Raw genomic sequence first — 15,138 nt, 5'->3', positions numbered from 1 at the left:
ATTATTATTATTATTATCATTATTATTGATAATAATAAATTAAAACGTTATCTCCAGAAAATTGTGTGAAGAAGAGAGAAGAAAATAGAAAAATAAATGAAATAGAAATAATACTAAATATTTAACATTTATTTTCTTGTACACACACACACACACACACACACACACACACACACACACACACACACACACATATATATATATATATATACACATTTGCATGTATATTATAATTTAAAAAGGTAAAAACACTTCTATATAGCTTTACTTTGTGTATCTTGCCAGTACGAGCTTTTTTGTGTACGATTTACACCACAAATAAAACACGTAAGTATTTTTTATTAATTTCTTTTCTACTTGAAAACAACAGACTTAAAAGAATTAACTCGTGTGAAAGTATTACCAACTCTTCGGCACGCGCCCACACGTTATGACATCCGGGAATTCCACCGCATTGTGAACACTTCGCTCGCGCATGTACACTTTTTCTCTGGTACACTCTTTAGTGCGGAAGCGTGTGGTTTGGGACAGAGCCGAAACCAGGACCGTATTGTTCCGGTTGGAGAAAAGCAGGCGTGTTATGTATGTGTGTGTTTGTGTGTTTGTGAAGTTAAGAAGGCCAAGCGGGGGGAAGAAGACACCCGGCCGTGCCAGAAATGGCTCGTTTCGGTAATAAGCTGAGCTCTTACTCCATAAGTCAGCTGTCGGAGCTACTCGAAGATGACGAAAAGCTCAACAACATAGTGCTGGACCTGGAAGAGGTGAGTTTTCAATCTTTTGTATTTTTTTAAGGTGTGTATTTAGGAAGCGGATCGAAGCGTCAAAACAAAGATCCGATGTTGACAAAGAAACACTGCGTTACTTTAGAGTTCTTCGTCGAGAATCGGAAGTTATGTAAACTTCAAACACTGCACGCGACTTAAGTCTTGATTCTCATATTTACACTTTATTTATTATTGCTTAACATCGCAGTAGTACCGGGATTTCCTGTTCGTGTTCTATTATACCAGTAACCCCCAGAAAGTCGTTGTGCATCGTTTTTAAGTTTTATTAATTTATTTATTTACTGTAATTTAGACTGTTCGAAATGTTTCGAGCCTCGAGAGACTGTGACGTCATAACACTGCTACAATATTACAGTGGTACTGCGTTCAGACAGACAACTCAAATCTAACCCTAGCCCTATTTATTTTATTTTATAGAATCCTGCTGTTTGAATGAAAGTTTTCTCAGTCATCACGTTTCAGGTTTTGAGCCAGTGAATCCTATAAATAGTACTATTTTAAATATAACTTCCACTGGTGGGCCCCTGAGCAAGGCCCTTAACCCTTAATTGCTCAACGTAATGCTGTAAATGTAAATAACACCAGTAATAATATTCCTCCAGTAAATATTGCTTCCTTAAATATAAATCTTACCTCTTTACTTATTTCTTTTGTAAATATCGGCTTGTGAACTTCCATGAATGTAATAGAACTATTACTTCAACAACTATTAAGTTACTATTATTTAACTCATTGATTAGTAACTCTAATCAATATAATTCTCAGAAATATCACTTCAGTATTATCATTTCTGTAAATATTAATTCATATAATATTAATATATTATATATTTGTACATTTTGTGTGGTCACCATGAGCTTAAGAGACTAAGCTCTTCCAGAAAATCAATTTACTATTGATAGCTGCATTTCCTTCTGATTGAAATGCAGCATCATTGTGGTTTAGAAGCTAGTTTCCTTTGACTACACTGCATTTGCTTGCCAAATTTGTGACCTGGTCAAAATGAGCACACATGAATAATGGCCCTTATTTTCATGGGAATATAGTTCTTTTCAATGGTTGATTGCATTTTAATAAAGGAACACTGTGTGTTACTGAAATAAATGATGCCAAATGTCCTAATATACTTTAAGCATTCATTTAGGATGAGGCAATTTAGAAGCGCTGCAGTTTTGCTTTTGAGTCTCAGGAAGTGCAGCATGTATGTGACATGCTTGGTGCCCTCACATTAGGATGAGTCATTAGATTTCTATAATCAATTCAATATATATGTAGATCTGCTTTACATTGTATTGAAACGTAAGGCTCTCTATTTAATTGTGTCTAGTATAATTTTAGCCATTTACCTGAACTATGAAAAAAAAGCACAGAGCACATGATTTCCAGTTTTAAATTTCTTAAGACAAAATTTAAACGTCGAAGGCCGACAGTCGTTCCTTGCACACCAAAGTCTGTGTTTACACTTGATTTTGTCCAAACAGGTTCCAGCTGCTCTCTGACAAACTCAGCTGTGTGTGTTTTAGGAGGGGTTTGCAGTCAGGGATGGGGATTCCCATCGCCTTTTTAAAATAAATGTCACACTGCAGCCAGTTGTGGAGACTTGAGGCCTATTGTACAGCTACCCTTGCTAAATATAGCAAAGGCTGAGATTTGCAGAATCACGGCACACGTTTCAGGATAAATGGATCGTAAATGCATTGACCCTGACAAGGACGCAACTTGCTTTAGAAAAACTGAGCAAATAGAAATGAATGTGACTTATTACAAAGTCTGGGAAAGATATTGGCTTTCATTTTACAGTGAGGCAGCGATAAGTTGCCCTTATCAACGTGCTCTCTTCATGCCCCAAGCCACTGATGTAATTAAAAACCAATGAAAGACTAAACAAATGGTGTGTAATAAAAGTACACGTATATAGATGGTAATGATTATTATTATTATGGTGGCGATGACTATGTCTTAGCTAACTGTGTGACAGAAAAACATGTCTGTTTTCTAGTGTAAATGAGTCAGTTTAAAATGTGGTGCTGGCTTTGATAGTTTTGGAGTGGACGCCAGTCATAGTTAAACCTGCCAGACGTCCTTGCCTTTAAATGACTGGTCATGGCTTTCAACAACTGCACACTATAGATGTGAGTTGTAAAGGAACAGGGAAGTGAGCCAGCATCAACAGATCTTACATAATAACCAAGCCAGAGAAGGTGAAGCCTTCTGAAAACCGGATCGTTTGGTTATGGGAAGCTTGAATTGTGAAAGGAAGTACTTGTGGAAATTTACTTGTCTAAGTTCCTCTTAAGTATAAACATACTGCATTTTTAAAGAAAAAATCATTTGCTTTGATTTTAATACCTGTTCGAGTGGCACGTGCCACTAGCGTGGGTGAACCAGGATATATTTGAGAGTATCAAGGGCACTTCGACTCATGAATGTCATGGACTAAAAAAAAAAAAAGAAAAGAAACAAACAAACACGGTAGTATTGTAATTTCTTATTAAAAATGAATAATACCAAGAAGCTGATTGGATATTGCCTGTTGGGTCGTTAATCATAATTCCTATTATTTCATTGTTTGATTTGTTCTCCTTTAATTAACTTTATTTATCTGTTCTAGTTAAATAGGGAAATGGTGACATTAGCAATGTGAATGTACTGTGTGAAATTTGCTAGGATGTAGGCAATATTAATAACCTGAATGGTTGCCCTCACCTAGAATAACTTGGTAGCCCTGTATAAATACAGGCTGTTTCTTAGTCCCCTTCATTACCTTAAGTGGTTTCATTGTGAAGGTCCCTGTGACTGCAGATAGGAATTCCAAGGATGCAACAGATATAGACGTCTGTGAGTCTGAGTCAGGTCTGAAGTCTGAGTGTCAGAGTCAGGTTTCAGTTCCCTTAACAGTGGGTCTCAGTCAGGTCTGAAGTCTCCTAGTTAAAAGTCTGACTCAGGTCTTGGGTATCTTAATTATGAGGTCTTAGTTGTCTCAGCTATGGGTCTGACTCAGGTTTTAAGTGTAGTTATCAGATGATCAGGCGATTACAAGTTTTATATATCTCCAGGTGTGTTGTGAAAGGTTAATTAATGCTGTTTTTCCTGTCATTCCAGCTATCCTTATGTGATGTAGCTCTACAATATTTACAGTATCCAGTACTTAAATACTGAATTCTGTATATTTGAGTGTTGTAGTACACATTAAATGTACACACTAGGTCATAGCTTTACTGTCAGCTTAATCATTGTGGACACTGAATCCTCTGTGTTCTAGATTTTTATGAAAAGTCAGGTATAAATTCTGTTTTTGACTATAACCCTCGTCTCCTCAGGTTTATACTAGGATTGTATTCTTACCTGATTCTAGGATGTTTGGATAAAGTATTTTCCACATGATTAAATGATTTCAAACCTTGAGGTCTATATCTCAAGTTCCCTACATCTGTTTAAACAAAATTAGGTTAGTAAATTTTGAAAAGCTTAATCAGAGTGGTTCAAGCTATATTCTTCCAGAATAAATACATTTTCATGTATAAATGGCTGCCAGTGTTCTGTATTCACCTTCCCTTCCTACCTACCACACCTGATCCAACCTATTAGTTAATTATTAAGCCAGTGATGAGTTGTATCAGGTGTGTTTGTGTAGAATGAGCAATGACGTCGTTGTTTCACTCTGGCTAAATCGAAACGGCCCATCGGCATTCTTGGATATCTGCCACTGTGAGGAGTTCAGCACACCTGAGTCAACAGGATGTTGTAACTCAGGTAGTGAAGGGCTTGATACGTGGATCAGCTGTGTTGGAACTAAGCTGTGTAAAGGGGTGAATCTTCAGGAGTTTTGAACACTTCTGCTGTAAAAGAACCTGAGCTAGTATGTTTAGCCTAAATCAGACTTGTTTTGTTTATCACGGTGTACACTTAAAGCATCTTTCTCGAACCCTTAGACAAGTTTTTGCAGAAGGTGACACTTTAATCCAGAGAGACATCGGCATTAAGACAGGATACCACTGAGCAGAAGGGTGTTGCTAAAGAACCCAGCAGTGGCAACTTGGCACCAGTATGATTCCCCAGTATAACCTAGATCCATCAACCATTCTAAGAGCTTTTAGGAACGCTGTTTTTAAACCTTGAGATATATTAACACCCACATTACACCTTTAATATATCTGGAAATTACAGTAGTGTCAGATAGAATCTCTCTGCTATTATTAGAAATAAATAATAATAAATAATAAATCCATTATTAGATCTTCTTCGTATGTGTTATTTTATTGTAAACTGTTTTGTACACATGCATAGAGAAGACGATGTGGAATATTTAATATACATACTGGTTCCTATCCTGTGGTTTGTGTGGGAGTGGGTGGGGAGTTGTGGTACATTCTCATACCCTTATCAAAAGCAGAGTGAAGTTTCAGTTCCCAGTTGTTTTGCCCGCTACACATGCTTGACCTGCCTGATATTTTATCCTGAAACCAAAATGACAGTCAGTTATGAACCAGGGTTTTTGCTGTGTTTTAGGTTTCATGCACCAGTTAGTAACTATTGCCACAACTATGCATGTTTTTTTTTTTAATACGGATTTTGATCTGTGTTTCACGTGATCTGCATGTGGGATGATTTGCAGATGCTTCAGGCATCAGGATTTATAAAAATGCTATTTTAAAACATCGTTCCTTAAGACAAAAGGACAATGTTTATTTCAAATTCCTGAGAATAAGCCAGATTACTGTATGTTCACTTTAAAGTACCATAATGAATGCAGTATTCTGCAAATTCCCTTAAAGGTCTACTGAAATCAAAATGGTTATTCTGAGCTTCTTGTACAGTAGCAGTTCATTAGCAAACCTCGCTCGTCAGTGTGTTTTCAGTGATGCAGCTTCCCACACACTATTCACTTTTCTCTTTTCAGACGTTTCGTAGCAGATTCAGCTGAGATTTTCTGCGTTATTTCAAGACCAATTACAGACAATACATTTTGATTAAAAGTAATGTGTGTAACACTACTTTTAAATGCGGACTAAAATGTTTTTCTACATAAATGTCTTTATTGTGCCTGAACACATCATCATACGGCATCTCTATAACACGTTTATACCTTGTTGGCTAACCATTTTATGGAACTGGTGTTCAGTTCACTTTCACTTCATAGTTCAGACTCATCTTTGTTTATGCAAATTTAAGCAAACAGTATTTTTTATGGTAACACAACAGAGCCCATTGTGATTTGTGTTACTGAGTTTGCCCTTCAAATCCAACCTGAACTGGTGAAAATTCATTAAATACTTAATGTATCACAAAAAAAAAAGACCAAAAATCAAAAAAGATGTAAATGGTCACATCAAGAAAGATGAAAATCTTGTCACACCCATTTTAGGTACTTAAGGATATATTTGAAATGGTAAAGGTATAACAGGAGTATCCAGATTATAGCATGTCGTAAGTAGGGATGTGAATTTTCTCAACACGGTAAATGAGCTCCAGCTCTGGTTCCAGACCTGATCTTATAATGATTATTTATATTGTTCAAGTTACCACTAAATGTTAACTCTAGCAATAGTCAGTAAAAATCTTTCCTTACAGAACTGTTCATCAGAATCGTTTTCATTAAGTAACAGTTACATAACAACTTAGCATTAGATTATGTGGAGCATCTACCGTTCAAGTGGATTAGCTGATTGAATGAGAAATGAGCAATGAAAATATTCTGATTGTTCAGATTTGACATCATGTTTGTTTCCCTACTCCGTGGTTCATTTGCGGTGGACAGTGCACTGTGATTGACGGTTGTATTTTACACAGTGTATGTGTGTATGGAAAAAAAGTGACTAAATGAATGCTTTGCTGGATTTGCATTATAATATGGTTTGTCTGTGTGTTCAGGTGCAGGAGGTGCAGCAGAATAAGAAAGCGATCCTGGTCAGCAACCGGAGCCTGGCTGAGCAGAACCTCATTCTGCAGCCCAGGTTAGACCATCAAAAGAATGAGCTCACAAAGCGCTACCGCTGCCTGCAGGAACAGTTTGAGGCCTTGCAGCTTCGCAAGTCCCTGCTAGGTGACGTCACACATTTCTGTTTTATTTTTTTCCTCTCACCTGCTCAGGGTCCTTGTTAGTTAACTCCCCCAATGTGTCAGTGTTTATCTCTCCATTGCTTACTCATGCTATTCCTGTCTGATTTTTCCATTGTTACAGTCTCAGTTCTCCGGCTTTCTCTATCCTCAAAAGCTTGTTCCAGTTTTAACATTCACAAGATTGAAAGTGTGGTAAAATTCTGAATAAACAATTGTATTTGATTATATTTAGTTGAAACCATTTGTACAGTGACAAATTTTCTCCATGGACATTAAAAATGAAGACGCTTGGCTGATCAGTTTGCTAACATAAGGCCATTCTGACAGTTAAGCAGTTCTGACAGTTGTGCTGAATTGAATGAGCCTGTTCTAATATGTTACCATTGTTGGTTCGTATTACCATCAGCTGGTTTTGATGATAAGACTAATGATAAATGAATTAATGAGAACTTGTGGTGTTATTTAACAAAGAAACAAAACTCTGGAGAGATGACTTTGACAGATTTTCTGTTCAAATAAAAGCTACATTTGTTTTTTTTTTGCTTTTTAAGAAAAAGAGCGCGCTCAGTGACGGAGTGATTATAGCTTTCTATCAATAAACTATGCTAGCAATATGCTCATGTTACTGTATGTGGGAGGCATTTAGGCTTGCCTGAAACTCGCTCACGCGTTGTTAATGGAAATAAATCCGTATGTGGTGCTTTTTTCTCCCCAAAATTTATTTTATTTATTTATATTTTTTGTCTTGGCCACTTACCCACCAGGCAGTAATAAAATGTTAGAGAGTCCAACTGGTTCTACTGCCTTTAGAACTGTAAACCTGCTGTCTTTCTGCTTTTGTGTTCTCCAATCGCAGATATTAGAAGGCATTTGATAGCTGATCTGACTCATGATTCAGGATTCTCTAGAGGATAGAGTTAAGGGAGTCGTATTCATCTCGGCACCACTCCCGTATACTGTGTGCGTACTGTTGATGTAAAAAAAAAAAGGCTGGCACGTGACACAGCCGTTGCTAGGTGGCTCTCGCCAACCAACTCGCTGAAACAATGTCCTCCTTTTTTTTAAGACTGGGCTCTAATCGCAGATCCAGATACAAGATGGATTTGTTTTTTTAGCTTAGGCATGAATCCCATTTTTCCATGTCTCTTCATACTTTATCCTGCATTAATAACTTCATTTAGAAGTTTTCTGTATAATGTAGAAGTGTCCTTTAAGTTCCACCTTATTATACTTTATATCTTCTTGGTATTTTTAATTTTTGCAGGCACGATCAAATAATTATACACTTTTATGCCATATTGTTAAATTCTTATTGGTCAGAAGGCTTGGTACTGATTAATGGCTATAACAGCTTGAGTGACAATAGTACAAATGCAAATCAGGTTTATTATAATAATGTAATTATTCTCATTTGTAATTATAATTTTTATCAACATGCCAATAGATTTGTGTAAATTCATGTTAATAAATTTGCAAAACTCAGTAAACACCATGAGCACCACTTGAAGAGTGGTACATGTACATTTACACTTTTATGCTGGGTCTCCAGCAAAGACTGAAATCCTAAAGATGTGTTGTGAAATTGACCAAGTACATTCAAATATTGTCCTTGCTTTTAGCTGTTTCATGAATAAGAATAAGGTTTCCACATGTAACAAGCTTGTTTGACATTCGTTCTCCTCCATAAGTAAACTCCTTTTGTGGAGTTACCCTAACCCTAACCCTAACCATTCCTATTCCACTCAGAGGGTCTTTATGGTAATATATTTAGCCTGCTGTTGTAAGCTCACTCATAATACGAGTCCCACAAAAAGAGCTGGGTGGATGGTTTGTTTGTTGGCTCTTTAAAACATACAGAGCAGAAACAGTCAAATTACATTTGAGCAGGGGCGGTTCTAGACCTTTTTAGGGTGGCTTCAGCCCCCTGTCTGTGATCTCAGCCACCCTAAAACTATAAGTATAATTTTTACTTTCATAAATGAAAAATAAAAATTACGTTAAAATGCAGGACATGTCGTCGATGGGAAAGAAAATTATTTATCAGTTTGATCCAAGAGCGTTTTTTTAAAATTTTTTTACTTTGCTTTTACGCATGTGTGTTGTTGTCTTTCAAAAGAACGTCATCAGCTGTCTGCTTTATTTGAACGGAGAAGCACAGGTACGTGCAGCGTGCACGCGCAGTCAGAGCTGGATGCATTTATCTATAGCGTTAATCGGCGGAAAACCGCAAAGACGGCAACCAAAAGCAGTGAAATGTCACTATTCTTATTACCAGAGTTGTAGCACAAACAAAATATTAACAACATTCCATATAAACAATCCACTCAGTACTAAATAAAAATAACATTTATTGATTTAGTCTTCGTCTTGTGAATATTTTTATATTAATGACTGCATTCATTGGACACAATGTTCGTAGAGAATGCACACATACATGAACTGATTTGATTCAAGACTGGCATCATTACATCATGCATAAAATTTTGGTGTCCACTTCTGCCATTTGAAATAATACCATAACTTTTTACTTACTATGTAGTCATATAATATATAATATAAAACTTTTCTTGTTTTAAATTCTCACTGAGGGCTAAAACCCCTTAAAGATGAAATCCTAGAACCGCCTCTGCATTTGAACTCTTTTTTTAACACATCATGTGCCCTTATAGGAGGGTAAGCAAGAGGATGGGAACTGTTGTCAGTCACTGACCTCACAGACTTGCTTTCTTTGTCCCCCTCAAATTATCAGCCCATTAAAATCTGTTCGTGTTCATTCAGCAATGGAGCCAAGGAATTTCATGTGAGTTATTTTTGCCTGGAGGTGGAGAAACTTACATTATTGCTGATAATTTTTCCTGCTGTGTGCAGAACTTGTTCAGCTAATGCATTTCAGCATTTCTAGTTAAAGATATCTGTAGGAAAATGTAGTACCGGATCTTCCCCACAATAAGATTATGTATGGCACAACACTTTTTATATATATACTGTCTTATGCTTATTTTAAAGATCATTATACCACTTTCTGGCTTAACTGAGCAAGAATACTAGGCTTTCAATCTCCTAATTAACGGATGAGCAAGGTCACTGATTAATATCAGGCTGGCTGTCATTTAATATTTGAGGACTACTCTTTATTCCATTAAGGGCTCTGCAAGTGGTGTTTTTGGAAGTCGGCTGTATTGTATCATTGACCTTTGGTTTAAATGTAACTTTCTAGACAGAAACCTGAGCAGCACTTTGGGCTTTGTTGCTGGTCTATTACTGCGCCTCAGGCTCGATTAAGCAACTTGGGAACAGCACAGACCTCACACGTGACATGCTGAATCACATTTTAAGCCTCATTGTCTTGAAATCCAGACAGACTAGATTTTACTGTCTCCTTCATGGGGTTCTGAACTTTCCATTATGCTCCATAACAGCTCTTTTGTATGCTCTCCATATCGATTAAGAAAATATTGTTGATTTCCTCTTTTCTTCTCACAGACCACAAGTCTGGCGACACATCCTTGGACACATTGCTTGCATTGTTGCAGACAGAAGGAGCCAAAATTGAGGAAGAAACTGAGGTAACCACTTCCATCCACCATTTACCCACATGAGACTTGCCGTTTTAGCACCAGTTTTTCATAATTTTTCAAAAATGTCTCATGATTTATGGGTTGGATATCACAGGATCATATAACAGTCATTTTTCAGCATTAGATTCTTCCTAAGGCCATTGGGAATAATGGCCTAGATAACATGACTATTAACCAAAATTTGAACAAGAATCTGTATAAGAAATACATTTCCATAGCTGCATGGAAAGCTTGTATTCATTATGATGGCTATGATGCTGATATTTAGTGCTATGGTCAAATTCAATTCATGATGGTTCCTTAACTTTCAATTCAAGTTTTCAGTTCAATTCAAGTTTATTTGTATAGCGCTTTTTACAATTGACATTGTCTCAAAGCAGCTTTACAGAACATAAACATAGAACAAAAGGTTCATATAAAGAATAATATCAAGATTAATAGAATGCAAAATTCAAGATTAATATTAGATGGATTTAGTTCACAATGTGTTTGTATTTATCCCCAATGAGCAAGTCTTACAGTAGGTGACTCAGGCAGCAGTGGCAAGGAAAAATTCCCTTAGATGGTAAGGAAGAAACCTTGAGAGGAATCAGACTCAAAGGGGAACCCATCCTCATATGGGTGACATTGATCGGAGCTGGTACAATTTCTGGATGCCTCAGGATGGGTAGAAAGAGAGAAGCAGTGGAGAGGGATTAACATATCTGCTGTTCATAATATTTGCAAGTCTGATATAATACTGCACAGTATTATGGGATGTATTATGTGTATTCCTGACTAAAGAGACGAGTTTTTAATCTACATTTAAACTGGGAAAGTGTGTCTGAGCCCCGAACACTATCAGGTAGTCTATTCCAAAGTTTGGGAGCTAAATAAGAAAACCCTCTACCACCTTTAGTAGACTTTGATATTCTTGGAACTACCAGAAGTCCTGAGTTTTGTGATCTCAGAGAGAGTGAAGGATTGTAACGTGTTAGAAGACTAGTTAGATACATGGGAGCTAAACCATTAAGAGCCTTAACGTGTTTGTTGTTCATAAAATTTGTTTGCTAAGAAAAGCTTTTATGGAATAGTGAGCTTAAATATAGTTAATGAGCTAATTCGTATATATGTAGATGAAAAAGAAAATACTTGCTTAAAATAACTTAATTTGTGCTGTTTGCTTAAATGATATGATCCTCTGAGAATGTTAAATGATATGATCCTTACATTCCAATTTTGACTGCTTTTAGAGAGCAGATATACTGCTCAAAAGTGCTGTCATATAGAAGAGCACTTTTCAGTAATGGTAATACTGTGAAGAATATATAGTGACATATTGACAGTTAACTAATGCCTTTTCTTCTGAAACAGAACATGGCTGACTCTTTCCTTGATGGTGCTGTACCCCTGGATGGTTTTATAGACGAGTACCAGAGCAAGCGTAAACTGGCTCATATGCGGAGGGTGAAGATCGAGAAGCTGCAGGAACTGGTGCTGAAATGGCCAGCAGTTGTCCATGTTCCTCCTCACACTGAACCAGTCTCCACACCTGCTCCCATCCATAAAGAGCCTGACAACACCCCTGTTCCACAGCCTAGACGAGCCCCTCCACTGCCCCCTATCAAAAATGTCAGTGCTCAGCCTCCGCCATCTCCAGTGCTGGCCTACTCTGCTGCCCCTTACCCACCAATCCCACCCCGAGTGAGCCAACCCGAACCTGGATACCCTGTCCTCTGCATGCCACAGTACCCCCCACCAGTGCCACAGAGATCTGCCCCACGGATGGCACATCAACCAGGCTTCATCCTGCAGTGATTTTGTGACTCCACTTGGGAAGGAACAATCTATGCACAAGATGTCCAGCAGTGCCTTTCTGAAGGTCCTCTTGCCTCAGAATAGTGTGCACGGACAGGCTGGATGTCCGTTCAAATGGGGGTTGTCTAGACATTTCTACAATTTAAAATATGTCATCAGCAACGATACCTTTGTTTTAATTCGCACTTTATTAGACTTTTGTTCTTCTGGCATTGGGATATCATACAAGATGTCTGGCTACATTGCATTGGTTGTGTTAGGCATAAATTAATTCACTGTTGTTTCCAACACCAGGGTAAGAACCCAGTGGAAATCAAATGGTCAAAGATGCAAGATAATATGGTCAAGCATCGTGGCTCCATTTCTATATCCTGGCAATTTTATGTTACATAAAACTTTCACCTTTTGTATTATAAAACATTTCATGTCTGGAATAAATCAATGATGGTGGTGAACATAAAACCTATGCAAACACAGACCGAACTGTGTGGAGCAAATATTATAAATAAAACCATCTTTTCTTTAACATCCCAGGTTATGTGCACCAACATTTAGCCAAAGATGTATTTGACTTACCAGAATTCATTTCTAGTCCTGGGGCTAGACCGAAGTTAAAAGCAGGAGTAAGTTTCCAGGTAGATTAAATATAATGATTATGATGATTATGGTGCCAGAAGAATGCATTGGTCTGTGTGCGTTTGCCGTGGGTTGATATTCCTAGTTATGGACAGGCTAACTTTTGAGACATTTGGATCTGCCAGTAAATGGCTGTCATTCAGCTTAATGCTAGGATTAAACTGATACATTGGCCAAACAAGTTTGCATGGTTTAATGGATGCAGCAGTCCTAATGTGAGTGAGGAAACTGAGCTGGTCCATAGTGAAAAGAGACAGACCAGCACCCTGTTGAAATAACTAAGCACAGCACTGGTACAGATTTTGAGTTATGGTGCATTCTGGGATGAGTCACTCACTATGACTAGGAGATGTGAGATGTTTCTTGCACTGTCTTATTGTGTACTAACACTTAAAAGCTAACTCTTTGACATGTTCTTTATTTACCTGTCATTTATTAGAATGCTTAGAATATTAGAATATTTTAACGTGGAAACTTTTGATTTTTGAAAATAAAGGTGGTACTGATTACATTAGGGACATTAAACATTATTAAACATGCAAAATGGTAAATATAATGCTTGCAGCCATACTAACATTGATTTGAAAGATGTTTTAAAATTGCTATTTCCTTTTTTTTTTTATGACTGCTAAAAAGGATGGCACGTGCGCGCGCACACACACTGCATTCTAAAAATACTGCAAAATCATTTCCTAACCAATTTCTTTCAATTTTAAGAGGATTAGCAGAAAATTGTGTGATCATTGGCACAAATTGTGTCGTTGCTGTGAACCAGAATTGTGCATTTTTATTCTGCTTGTTCAGTTATATTTGTTTGTACATGCCTGTAATACTTTTTCATAAATTCAAGTTATTCTTTTTCTGAAACTAGAAGCCGAATAGAAACTTAAACAGTGAACCTGGACAAAGTAAAGGTGAATTAATATAGTAAGTGTTACAATGAACCAGTACATGCCTATGTTCAACAATCTTAGCTGTTCTTTGTCTTGTGAGCTTCAATTCTTACCACCTCATTGAAGTAAAAACTGTACCATTCTACAGATTTCCCAATGTACAACTGTGAATTTGTCATCTTCTTGTAGCCACCTAATGCCTGTAGGTCTGAACATCACTGTGGTCTCTTCAAAGTCCATAACTAAAGCTGTCTGAATTATCAGGTCAGGACTGTCACTTTTGCTTCTGTACGCCGTATAATTACAAGTGTCCTTGTATGCTGAGATTATCATACTCAATGCTGCATGGTTTTGCTCATGTATACAATCTACATCTCGGGGTTGACCTCAAATATTTAGGCCACAGGTTCCTAACTCTGGTCCTGTTTGCAAGTTTTTAGCATTTTCACTGCTTTAACAACCTCATGTTGACTAAGAATGGGCTTTTAATTAGCCAGCTCATGAGCTAAATCAGGAACCCTGTAAAATATACAGGGGGTACATAAAGATAAGGGTAGGAAACCTGTGGTATATGCAATATTATGCTGAAACGTCCTAATATGAATCCGGATTCAAAGGTTTATGTAATAGATGTCGTTCTATAGACCTGACCCTTGATCAGTTGTCTTGACAGGAACTTGTGCCCTAAGACACTGGTTAAATACAGGAATCAAAGTGCCTTGTGGTCTTAAATGTTAAACAGCACACTGTTTCATACTTACAGACAGGAGAGAGCAGCTCAGCTTTCATTTGTGGTGATGTGCCATTATGTTCCTCTAGAGCAACCTGGCTGAGGTTTTTATAACAGCACTTAAGGTACACTTCTTGCTTGGAAATTATACATTAGTGTTCCTAATAGCAACGAAATCCTGACAGACACTTATAAGAGGCTTGTCAGCAATCGTAAAAGAGCCAGCAATTTTCCTCAGCATGTGAGTTTGTGCATTTTTGTACATGGTTATTTTTGGTTGATGTCTCCATGTAAATCTAACATGTCTGTTTGATTACACGGTCATATATACACTCCTAATGTAAAATATACTGATCATTTTATTGTATTAGGTTGTTGGTTTGTTTCTATGGGAAATAAGAAAATTGTCTGATTGACCCGTGTCTATTTTAAGGATAATAAACAATAAAGTAAGACACAATAATTGTTTCCCCATTGTTTGTAATGCGTTTTATCTCGACATGTCTATAGTTTTTAGCTTTGTTTTTTAAAAACGAGTTCATATTCATATACCACTTTTATCACAATCACTCAAAACAATGGCCTGCAAAATATATCCAGCTTGATTTGATCACCTGCCAAAACAGGCTGAGCTGGTCAAACAGGTAAACCATCTGTGC

The 15,138-nt window shown here is 37.2% G+C and overlaps 1 protein-coding gene across 1 annotated transcript; it reads left to right on the top strand.

Moving 5' to 3' along the window:
* The first annotated feature begins 499 nt into the window (after positions 1-499).
* Positions 500-14,947, top strand: vps37ba (VPS37B subunit of ESCRT-I a). Its single transcript, XM_027140639.2, has 4 exons — positions 500-761; positions 6,657-6,828; positions 10,329-10,411; positions 11,777-14,947. The coding sequence occupies exons 1-4, from the start codon at positions 657-659 to the stop codon at positions 12,218-12,220; spliced, it is 804 nt and encodes a 267-aa protein (XP_026996440.1). The 5' UTR covers positions 500-656; the 3' UTR covers positions 12,221-14,947.
* Positions 14,948-15,138: the final 191 nt, after the last annotated feature.

The sequence above is a fragment of the Tachysurus fulvidraco genome, chromosome 9 (genome assembly GCF_022655615.1).
Source record: "Tachysurus fulvidraco isolate hzauxx_2018 chromosome 9, HZAU_PFXX_2.0, whole genome shotgun sequence".
NCBI lineage: Eukaryota > Metazoa > Chordata > Actinopteri > Siluriformes > Bagridae > Tachysurus > Tachysurus fulvidraco.
The sequence above is the reverse complement of the archived record's forward strand: the minus strand, read 5'-3'. Positions and strand labels throughout refer to the sequence as shown.